This window comes from Mustela erminea, chromosome 17, assembly GCF_009829155.1.
Source record: "Mustela erminea isolate mMusErm1 chromosome 17, mMusErm1.Pri, whole genome shotgun sequence".
In the NCBI taxonomy this organism is placed as follows: Eukaryota; Metazoa; Chordata; class Mammalia; order Carnivora; family Mustelidae; genus Mustela; species Mustela erminea.
Window position 1 is genome coordinate 35,980,015 of NC_045630.1, and position 11,242 is coordinate 35,991,256.

The window sequence follows — 11,242 nt, forward strand, 5'->3', positions numbered from 1 at the left end:
CGGTACAGCAGATCTCTAGAACTTGTTCATCTTCTATAACTGTAACCATGTACTCCTTGAACAGCAATTCCCCGTTTTCCCCTACCCCCACCCTTTGGCAGCCAACATTCTGCTCTCTGCGTCTGCAAGTGTGGCTATTTTAGAGATCTCATTTAAGTGGAATCATGCAGTATTTGTCTGTGCCTGGCTTATTTCACTCAGCATCACGTCCTCCAGGTTCAACCATGTTGTCACATATGGCAGGATTTCCTTCTTTTTTAAGGCTGAATAGTACTGCGTTGTATGTATAGACCATGAGCACTTCGGGATTAGCCTGTCAGGCTCCACAGAGAAACCCGTTGAGATTTCGACTGTTACTGCATTTAATCCTTAGGCCAGTTTGGCGAGAATGTTACAAAATTGGGCTTTCTGATACATTACCATAGTACATCTGTGTAGCACTTCTCAGTTTACCCCTATTCATAGTTTTCTATGTAGAGACCTCAGGTATCATTTGTACATTTATTCCTAGATATTTGATATCTTATGCTCTAATAAATGCTAATTTAAATTTTTTTTCAATTTTTATTTTAAGTTGGCTCCACACCCAGCAAGGGGCTTGAACTCACGACTCTGAGACCTGGAGTCGTACACTCTATCAACTCAGCCAGCCAGACACCTCTAAGTGCTGTTTTTGAATAAATTTTATTTTCAGATTTATTGCTGATATATAGCAATGTAAGGACTTAAAAGTTTTACCTTTGTATGTAACTGTAATTCATCTGAGGACTTGTTTAGATTTCTTTTGTACCTAATTACATAACCTACACATAAGTACAGTTTTATCTCCTTCCCTTCCAAATCATTATATATTTTATTGCATTGCATTGCATTGCATTTAGTAAGGCAAGGACTTTCACTAGCTGGAATTGCCACTGCAGTATTGATTAGAAGTAGTAAAGTTGGCACCGTTTGTCACATCCCCAATTTCAAAGGGGAAACATTCAAAAAAATTTCTTTTAAGTATGAAGTTACACATTGCTAGATATGGTTTGCCAATCATTTAATTTAGGGTTTTAAATCGAAGCTCATGAATAAGAAAATTCTGTAATTTTTTTTATAATGTCATCAGGCTTTGGCTAGATTCTTAAAGTGCACTGGAGAGTGTTTCCTCTTTCCCTACTATCTGGAAGAGTGTTCATAAAACTAGCAGTATTCATTAGAATTAACGAGTGAAGGGGTGCCTGGGTGGCTCAGGGGGTTAGAATTCACCAGTGAAGTCCTCTAGCTGAAGTTTTTGGGTTTTATATTTTGTTTGTTTTGGAAAGATTTTTAATTATGAATTAAATCTCTTCAGTAACCCTGTTCAGATATTCCATTTCTTCTTGTGTGCATCTTCGCTAGTTGCAGTTTTCTAGGAATCTGTCCATTTCATCAGAATTTCAAATGTGTTGGAAGAAAGTTGTTTTTACTATCCTTTTAGGTATTTGTGGTCTATAGCATACGTGGTGATGTCTCCTTTTTCATTCCTGATATTTGTTACTCATGCCTTCTCTTCCCTGCTTAAATTGGACTCTCTAACATTTATTTATTTTTATTACTCTTTTCAGATAGTTTGTTTTCATTATCATTTATTTACCATGAGTATTTCCAAATATATAGGCATTGTTTTCTTTATTAGAAGCTAGTTTTGATTTCTAGCTGATTAAAAGACCTATTCTGAATGACTTCTGCCATTTGAAAATCTTTGCTTTATTTTTGTGAATAGTTTTATGAAAATACCACTATGTGCTTGAGAAGATGTGTATTTCATAGTTGTGGGGTATGGTGCTCTACATATTACCATTAGGTCAGTTTTGCTTATTGTGATATTCGAATCTTCTACATATTTACTGTATTTATTTGTCTGGTCTGTTACAGAAAGAAACGATGCTAAAGTCATCCCCCCCATTAGTCAACTAATTGTTGTAGATTTGCCTATTTCTCTTTCTGGTTCTGGCAATTTCTGCTTTCTATATTTTGAGCCCATGTTACTAAATACATGGAAATTCGGAGGTATTTTATCTTCCTGGTAAATTGAAAGTTCAAACTGAGTTTACCTCTTCGTCTCTAGTAATGGTTATTGCCTTAAAGCTAAACTTGACTGGTATTATTGTAGCTACAATTTTCTTTTGGTTATTATTTGCATGATAAATTATATCCCATCCTTTCCAACTTTCTGTTTCTCAGTGTTCTACACACTGACTTTTAAATAATAGATAGTTTTGTTTATTTAATCAGAGTTTACCAATCTTCATCATTAAAAACACAGTGAAGACATTTACACTTATTGTAATTGAGTCTGAGTCCATGTCGGTCTTTAAAAGTTATTAAGGTTATTAAGTCTTTAAACAACAATGTTGCACATTTCAAAAATAGCTCATTAACACCTATGAGTTTAAGAAATGTATCCTCTCTGATTTGTATACAAATGTGTAGGGATTTGTGAAATCTTCTCATATCCTATTATTTCTTTGACTGCTGTATAATGAAAAGAGATCCAGGAACTAAAATACACTAAGAACAACATATCTAATTTAGCACTTTGGGAATTTTGCCTGCAGCTCTTGTCTTTATTGTGATTTACCAAATTCCAATAACACAGAATTAACAATGTATCTCTTAATATATCACTTTTACAAAATACTATAAAGACTTCATTCTTGATTGCAGGGCTGTGATTCCCAAATGAGCGTGTCAGAAATGTCCTGTAGTGAAAGTACATCCTCATGTCAGTCTCTTGAACATGGCTCCGTTCCAGAAATTCTCATTGGCCTGCTTTATAATGCCACCACTGGAAGACTATCAGCTGAAGTGATAAAAGGCAGCCACTTCAAAAATTTGGCAGCAAACAGACCACCCAGTGAGTGAAAAAAAAATTTTTTTTAATGCTTATGTTTTCTGCACTTATGGGACTCTCAGTGTTAGGGGCCTCAATCCTATCATTTAGTCTGAACCGATCAAAATGAAATGGTATAATCATCAGCTAATCTGTTTCATGTTTTCTATTTCCAGTCATTTGGGAAGTAGAAAAATTTGAAATTCAAAGTATTAATTGTAAGGTGACAAGACTTTTAATTTTTCATAGTATCTGCCGAATAAATTATCCCTATCATAGCCGTTATCTTCCAATGGTAGAAAAAGTTACAGGATTTTTTAAAGTTAGTCCTATTCTACAGATATGGTCAGGAATATGTAGAGCTATTGGTATCAACAGAAGAATGATGTGGTGTTTTCAGTCTGCATGCAGTACTATGAACTAATGCAGTAATTCTCTTTTCTCCAATAAGAATTTAAGAAGAAACTGTTTCTTCACATTTTTTCTCCTTTAATATTATAAATTAGTACTGCCAGCAGAGTCTCTTCTTAAATGGCTTGGTTTGCCTTTACCAGGACAAACAAAATAAGAAATAGTTTGATATTTCCCCTAGGTGAGAAGACAGGAAAGCGAGATGGCATACCCGTGCCCTGGTCTATGTGCCTGTCACTCCTCCCTCCTTAACCCTCTTCCTGCTCCTGAGGATGGAGGCAATTATGGGATTGCAGAGAGAGTGTTCCTCAGTAAACCTCCAAAACCGTTCGTCAGTCTCTGTGGAAATAAGTCAGGAACATAACAGCTTCTTTATACTTCTCTGAAATTAAGGCTGTTAGTGCCCTAAGCTCAAAATTTGAAAGGAAATCTTGAATGGTAATGGTCACCTTACGTTTGCTCAAAGATTTCTCACAGAAGCTTTTACTCTGAGTCTCAAATAATTATTGGAGTGGAAGCTTTTTCCTCCCTTGAATTAAACTGATTCATTGACCTCCAGATGTCCTCCACACTGTCTTTTCAATTCAAGTGAAACGTCACAAAAATATATTTGGTTTTCCCTAAGTAATAATGGAAACCTTGCTTCTTACAGGTATTATGAAATCTATCTATTCCTGAATTAAAAATCAGAAGGCCAAAATTATGTGTATTTTTCTACCCTTGGATGAGTAACCTAACTCCCCGGAGTCTGTTTCCTCGTATGTAAAGCTGAGGTTGTGTCTGTCACAGGGTAACTGTGAGACTCCAGTCAAGCAAAGGTGCATCAAAGAAGGATGGAATTATTATTGTCCCCTTTCTCCTTTCAGAAGGAAGAATTCGGAGGGAGGAAAGAAGCAATTACTAGAATAAACAGCTTTGGAAATGGGACCTTGGTTCTCTTTATTGATACATACTTAGAATGCAAACTCAAATGGCCTGGGAAGTTACTTACATGAGCAGACTTGGCAGGTGAAAGATACAGAGCGTGAGGCAGTGACAAAGGCAGGGGCGCACACGCTGCCTCCAGACACTCAGATTCGAAACTTCTGAACACTGTAACGGATCAACAAAATATCATGTGGGGTCACATCCCGCCAGCAGCTCTCAGCTTGCCATTCCTGCTTTAGCTAACAGTTTAATTTTTGAACAAATATTTAACTTGAGATGCTAAAAGCCAGCAGAATGGAATGATACGCTTGCCTTTCTGTCCTTGCTTGGAACCACTCTGACAGAAACAGAGAAACCAGAACTAAAATGAAGAGAGGGGGTGGAGGCAGGGGGGATGGTGAACGGGTTGAGAGATTAGCATTCGCAGCTTAGAGTAGGTGTTTTCAGGTTAAAGAGCAAGTTGGAGAGATTACCATTATTTTAGAATCAGATCTTCAGTATCAGGGTGGTTAATGGTGTTCGCTGGGAGGCAGCTAGTAGGTAAATATAAGTTAACATTAAAATTAATTGTATGAAGAGGAGTATTTATAAAGTAAAATAGAATACAGTTTTATCAGTCTGTCTCATACTGTATATGTTATACAAGATTTTGACCTTTCATATATGCCTAATTCTAGGCTTTGAACTGTGTTATCAACTGAAAAATCCAAAGAAACCATGGGTACATTCAAAAGCAAAAATTTTGATAGTCCTATTTTATTTTGTTTAACTTAATTTTTTATATTACATTGAAAGCAATAGAAGCATTTGAAATATTTAATATTGCATGGAGAGACTTCAAAACTTAGCATAATAGTAGTTTGATAATGACTTTTATTCAGTCTTTTATATAGTCTAATAATTTGCATGATTCTATGTTCAATGTGCTTTAGACCAAGAGGCTATCATTATAAAGATGTTCCCCCTTTAAAGAAGTGTAATTTTTGTTTAAGATTACACAATGACCTTAAAAATTTGCATTCCATGAAATTTACCCAACAACCCTTTTGTTCAACCCCTCTACCTGAATTAAAATGCTAAAGTTTTGTGTTCTTCCAACTCCAGTGAACAGTGTTTCCTCTTTAATTCTAACCTTTGACCCTCTTTCACCCAACAATTGACATCTGGTCATTATTTCTTTTACTGCTTTCCACCCCCTGTTGTCAGATGGACTGTTCTGTTGTCTAAAACACTTGATAGGTGGACAGGTTTATATAATCCGAGGTGAGTTCCTGTAGAGGCTAATTGGATGTTGTCTTTTCATGCAAAAACAAAATACCCTAAAACTTGCCAGCAGTGAAGCTGTCCACCATGTTGGTTTCCAAAAAAAATGCACATTTATTATCTGTGGTACTTTAAATAAAACTAACTTAGAATTTATCTCTGATTATGGATGATGGTATTCAGAGTATGTAAAAATAAGCAAAACTTTTTAAATTAAAGGTTTTATTTTTCATGTACTGTATTTTGATTCATACAATAGATATTTCATAAGAAATATTGCGATTTTCATTAAAATTAATTGAAATTTTAATATGAAGTACACATGATGGATCACCATGCTGAAGATCATTTGCATGAGTCTAAAGAACCTGAAAACACAGATGTTTGAAGAGAGGGTTTATCTCCAAAATAATCAGGCAATGAACTGTTATGTTTCACTTTGTACACTAAACATTACATCAATTTTTTTTGTAATTCATGAAAACAGTTAAGAATACCATACTTTAAATTTCACATTAAATTCTGCCAAAAAAGAATCCTGTAGTATTTATTTTAACGATCCAAAAAGCACATTAAATGTATTCTTGCATGAAACCCGGAGAAAGTTTTACTTGATTTGCTAAACTTTGAGCCCTTAATGCATTTGGCTTCATTTTGGCCCTTTCAGATGTTTTTAAAATATATTTAAAAACCACATCCATGCAGAGATTTTTTTGACATTTCATCCTAAGCTGTTTTGATGTCATCTTTGCATTCTTGTCTTCTTTTCCTCTTTACCATTTGCCTTCATTTCTATTTGTTTGTTTATTCTTTTTTCTCTGAAAACACAGTGGAATGCTTTACAGTGTTGTGGCTAATTGAGCTTGCTAAGTGTTTATTAATGCTATGATGTCCTGCTTAGTGAAGCTAATTGGGGATGGGGTTGGGCAGGGGTGGTAGTGGGAGGTCAAGGATTGGGGGTGGGAGGGTGTGGAGGAAGGATTATGAGGTATACCTTTAAATTCAAACTATGACGTAGAAATAGTGAGGTTGAGATGTTGTGACCCACAAAAGATTTGCATTCTCTGTCCTTGTCACATTTTATAAGCATCTACATCAAAATGGAATTCATTGAATTTCCATTAAACATGGTATACACCATATCCTTATAAAGACTCAGTGTTCTCAGCAGATGTCACAGGAAAGGTGTTTTGAGTTTGTTTAAAATGATATCTGTGGTATGTTCTTTTCTTCCTGTAGATACGTATGTCAAATTAACTCTCCTGAATTCCATGGGTCAAGAGATGTCCAAATGCAAGACTTCCATCCGCAGAGGGCAGCCTAATCCAGTATACAAGGAAACTTTTGTTTTTCAAGTGGCCCTATTTCAACTTTCTGATGTGACACTCATACTGTCTGTGTATAACAAACGCAGCATGAAAAGGAAAGAGATGATAGGCTGGATTTCTTTAGGTCTCAACAGCTCTGGAGAAGAGGAGCTCAATCACTGGACTGAAATGAAAGAGTCGAAAGGACAGCAAGTGTGTAGATGGCATGCGTTACTAGAGTCATGATGAATAGGATAACTGAGCAATTACAATCCGAGGCAGCATTATCTCTGATTGCAGCATTGCTATTTTTACCTAGTCACCATTAGAAGAGCTGTTCTCTGAAGCGTCATCCTCACCATTCTACCCGAATGCTTTAAGGTCTGTGGAAAGAGCATCTAACACTGACATCAATGAAGAAACGATGTGTCTCTGGTAGAGCTTCTTGGGGAAATGAGACACTTGCATCATCATTGTTAACAGTCCTCCAGAGCTTTAAGAACGTGCTTTTGGTTTAAAGTTAAGTTTACTTTAGCAAAAGAGTCAGTAATTTCATGGAAAAAAAAATAATAAAAACTGTGATTTTTTTTCTTTAAATCAGAATTTTTAGTCACAACACTTTTAGGATTACCCTAAATATTAACCAGGAAACACATATTTTGACTGGCTCATCCCTAGTGTTGGAAATGTTTCTTAATCTGAAAAAGTACATGTCCAGCTCAATCATGAGGCACATCTAATGGTAAAGGGTTTCAATTACATAGAAAATTGTTTTATTTCAGATATTTTCCCTTTGTGCACTTAGTTTCATTGTGCCTCAGTTCTTCTCAATGGCACTCAATCTCAAGTGCAAGCAAGTGTTCATTTTCATAAAGTAATTTTTTTAATATTTATTTTAAAAAAAATCTCATTTCTTCATTTGCCTCTGCTTTCGCCTGATCCAAAGAGACCCAGTCACTGGACTGGTCCCTTGCAAGTCTTTTAGACAGGTTGTACTGTAGAACCACGTAACTTTCTGTTGAAAGCACTTCCTGTATTCTTGTATTCCAATGTAGGAAGCTAATAGAGCAGGACTTTACTTTAAAATTTCTTTCAACAATTGACTCTTTAAAATTGTAGTAGTGTGAAAATACATTTTTTACAAACTAAAAAAATATAATAGATAAGCTGTTGAAAATTGAAAACAGCTCAAGTTAAAGAAAATGTTAATTATCTGCTCTGAGAATGGAGTGACCAACACTGCATAAAGCAGGTAGCGTTCTGATAAGAAACTGTTCTAAATCTTCTTCAGTCTTACTTCAATTTGTACTTTTGATCTAAAGACTCTCCAGTTCTCAGTTTGAATCAAAACATCACGTTAAAAACAGTTCTGAGATTCCTTATGAAATTTCTAGTGACCTGTGACTAGATTTTATGAAACTTACAGATCCGTTCTTCAACGTGACGTCATCCTGTGCCTTTCATGTAAGTTACATTTGCTCATACAGCTTGAAAGTTGTATTTGCAAAATTAGGCCTTCGATTTTTATAAATGTAAAGATTCCTCAGAACAGTGTCACAAGATCTTTATTTCCTCTGAAGTATGTAAAAGTTGTATAATGTGCTAATTTTTTTAAATGGCAAGGCATTTTCATTTGTTGTTTTTATATTTAGGAACTCTTATTAATCAGGAATATTATAAGCTGTTTTCTTTTTAATTTTGCTTCTTACCCAGTATATAATTTTATGCATATACTTTATTAAATAGAATGTTTTGTATATATGAAAAATACTTTCTTTCTTCTCTTTCTAATTTCTAATTAAACTAGACAAAAACATACTATTTACCAGTTACTAAAAAGCAGCATACCATTATTCCTAGTCCCAACTAAGCACTATATATTATTGTAAGCAAGGACTTGTTATTACCATGATAACAAAACCATGCATAGACATTATTATTTCAGCTTGGCTCTACTGAAAGGCCTTAAAAGAAATCCAAAAAGACCGTGAACAAAAATTTTTTAGTTTAAAAAAATGGCAGCTCTATGCACTCATATACACAAATTATAAGATAACCTACAGATGCTATATTGGGTGACATGAGGTTTAAGAATGTGTGTTACAGAGTTACATGAAAGAGAAAAACCCATTCTTTGATTGTTACACTAATGAGCTTTTTCCAAGGTTTTTTTTATAAATTAGTTAAGTTATAAAGCTAGAATGTGCATCAAATAGTGAAATATCTCATATACATTATTTTCAGCGACAGTATGGAAAGAGATTTGAAGGTGGGTTGTAGACCTTCGTGAGAAATTGGATTTAAACATTTGAGGCAACAAGGGTCTTTCCTGGCTTTGAAACAACTGACTGCGTTGCTAGGAACTGGGATCTTCCTAATGGAAGGAGTTAGTCTTATTCGTAGCTGTAACAAAGACTAATCAGTAGTCACATCATGAGACCAATGTAGTGCTTTCTCCTTCGGTGATGAAAAGACCTAACTCGCTGTTATTTGATAAATCTAGCTTTCTTCAGACTCTGCCCAGAATTGTGTGTGCTTTGGTACATTACTATGAGGTTATCTGGTATAGATATCAAATCTAATATGGTTTAAAAATTAATCAAAAGATTTAAAGGTTTTCAAGAAGGACCCTACCTCCGCCCCAGCTGCCAAGTTCTCAAAGATTAAGAATTTATGTGTATGCATATCTGTATACACACACATGCCTACGCACGCACACACCCACGTAAAGGTGAAGGTGCCCTGGCTTTTTCAGATAACTAATTAGAGAACCATTTATCAAGTTTATGAATTATTTTTCTCCTGTATATATTTACTAAAAATTATATTTGGTTTTGGGTGCTATTTGCTACCATTCTCCTCCACACACAGAAAAATATGTATCTTTTTATCTTGTGGATTGACACAACTTAGAGTAATTACTCCCCAAAATTTGTCTATTCTTTTAGAAGAAATTAAATAGGTCTCAAGAGACCCACTTCACTCTACTGAATCTAATGTACAAGACAGTACTACTGCTCTTTTGTGTGCTTAAATTTGCATGAAAGCATAAAGGCAAAATCCTATATCTCAGCAATTTGCAGCAAATAGGGGCCCACTGGTGGGCAGCAGGTGCTGTCTCAGAAACTTGAGAAAGACAACCCACTTCCTTGTTCTTCTCTTAAAGTCCCCTAAGCTTTATAATAAAATAAGATAGTCCGAATATGGCAATTGACTGGCATTCATGGGAGCTCCTGAGCCTGGAATTACAGGCTTTATCTGTCTCCCAAATGAGCTGCAAAATGTAGTTGTTTATTACTGCCCAGGAAACAAAGTGTATTTCAAATCAGAAAAGAATTTGTTTAGTAAAATATCATCTTACCTTTCAGAGGCTTTCTTCTATACTCTCGTGTCTTCTGTACTATCCACATTTTGTGTGAAATCCATTTATTTGTCTTCTTACTGTGCATTCTGTGCATTCTCTGTAATGTATTTAGTGACAAAAATAATCAGTCAAACTACAATTTTAAAAAGGAAAAACCAGTAAGAAAATATTGAAGCTACCTCGATTAGTACACACATGTTTAAGTGTAGGGCCTGGTAGGGTGGTTTCATCCAGCCTCGTGCAAATCAATGCCCAGGGCTACATGTTAAATCATTTTCTTGATATACCATCATTATTTTCATTTACTTAGCAAGTGAATCAGAAGCACAATCCATGATTGCAAGGTAAGACAGCATCCGAAGGATAAGAGGTCATAGAATTGAGGGTGTTAAGACAAACAGCTCTTCAAGTGAACTGAGAGACTATTTGAAGATTCAGATGAAGTAAGAAAAGTAATCACCAACAAATTTTTTTCCTGACATAAAAAGAAATAACACAAATCCACTGGCCTAAAATTGCCATTTGCCTACATGGACTAGATGGCTGATTCGTAGAGATTTTTCTCATCGATGGTCATTACATTATTTCACACTGATTGTTACCATCCAGAAGTTTTACTTCTTGTGTTTCTCCATTCACCACCCCCCAGTTCACCCTGCACTCCAGCCTGCACTGGAGGTAGCCATCATTATCCCCACCCGCCAAACTCAACGTTGAGCAGAAAGTTAAATACACAATGAAACAGTTTTTAAATTAACTTCTAAAACATCATCTGTGCCCACAAAAAATGTATAATAGTAATGATGGTAACTGCTATAATTTATTAAGGTCTACCATAATAATTTATTATTTTGATTCTCACAATAACGCTATGAAGCAAATAATCTTTACAAATTTTATGGATGAAGAAACTACAGCAGAGGGGTTAAGCAGACTTGTCTTAAGGTCATCCAGTAAGTAAATAGTAGAACTAAGATTAGAACCTAGGTATAAATTACTCTAACACCTATACTACGCACATTGCAATTGAACCCGTCTGTACCAGTTGCAAGAAAAACAGGACAACATTGTTATTTATCAGTAATTCCACCCACCTTAATGGGATGGCAGAAC

The 11,242-nt window shown here is 35.3% G+C and overlaps 1 protein-coding gene across 2 annotated transcripts in view; it reads left to right on the plus strand.

Moving 5' to 3' along the window:
- The window catches only part of SYT14 (synaptotagmin 14), a 198,947-nt gene extending 188,216 nt beyond the window's left edge, over window positions 1–10,731 (plus strand). The window contains exons 7-9 of one of the 2 annotated variants that reach the window (XM_032318621.1): window positions 2,692–2,881; window positions 5,402–5,458; window positions 6,698–10,731. In XM_032318621.1, the coding sequence (XP_032174512.1) occupies window positions 2,692–2,881; window positions 5,402–5,458; window positions 6,698–7,011 (561 nt within the window). In that variant the 3' untranslated portion in view covers window positions 7,012–10,731. The remainder of the gene's footprint in view (window positions 1–2,691; window positions 2,882–5,401; window positions 5,459–6,697) is intronic. The other variant, XM_032318622.1, reaches the window with a different exon arrangement.
- Window positions 10,732–11,242: the final 511 nt, after the last annotated feature.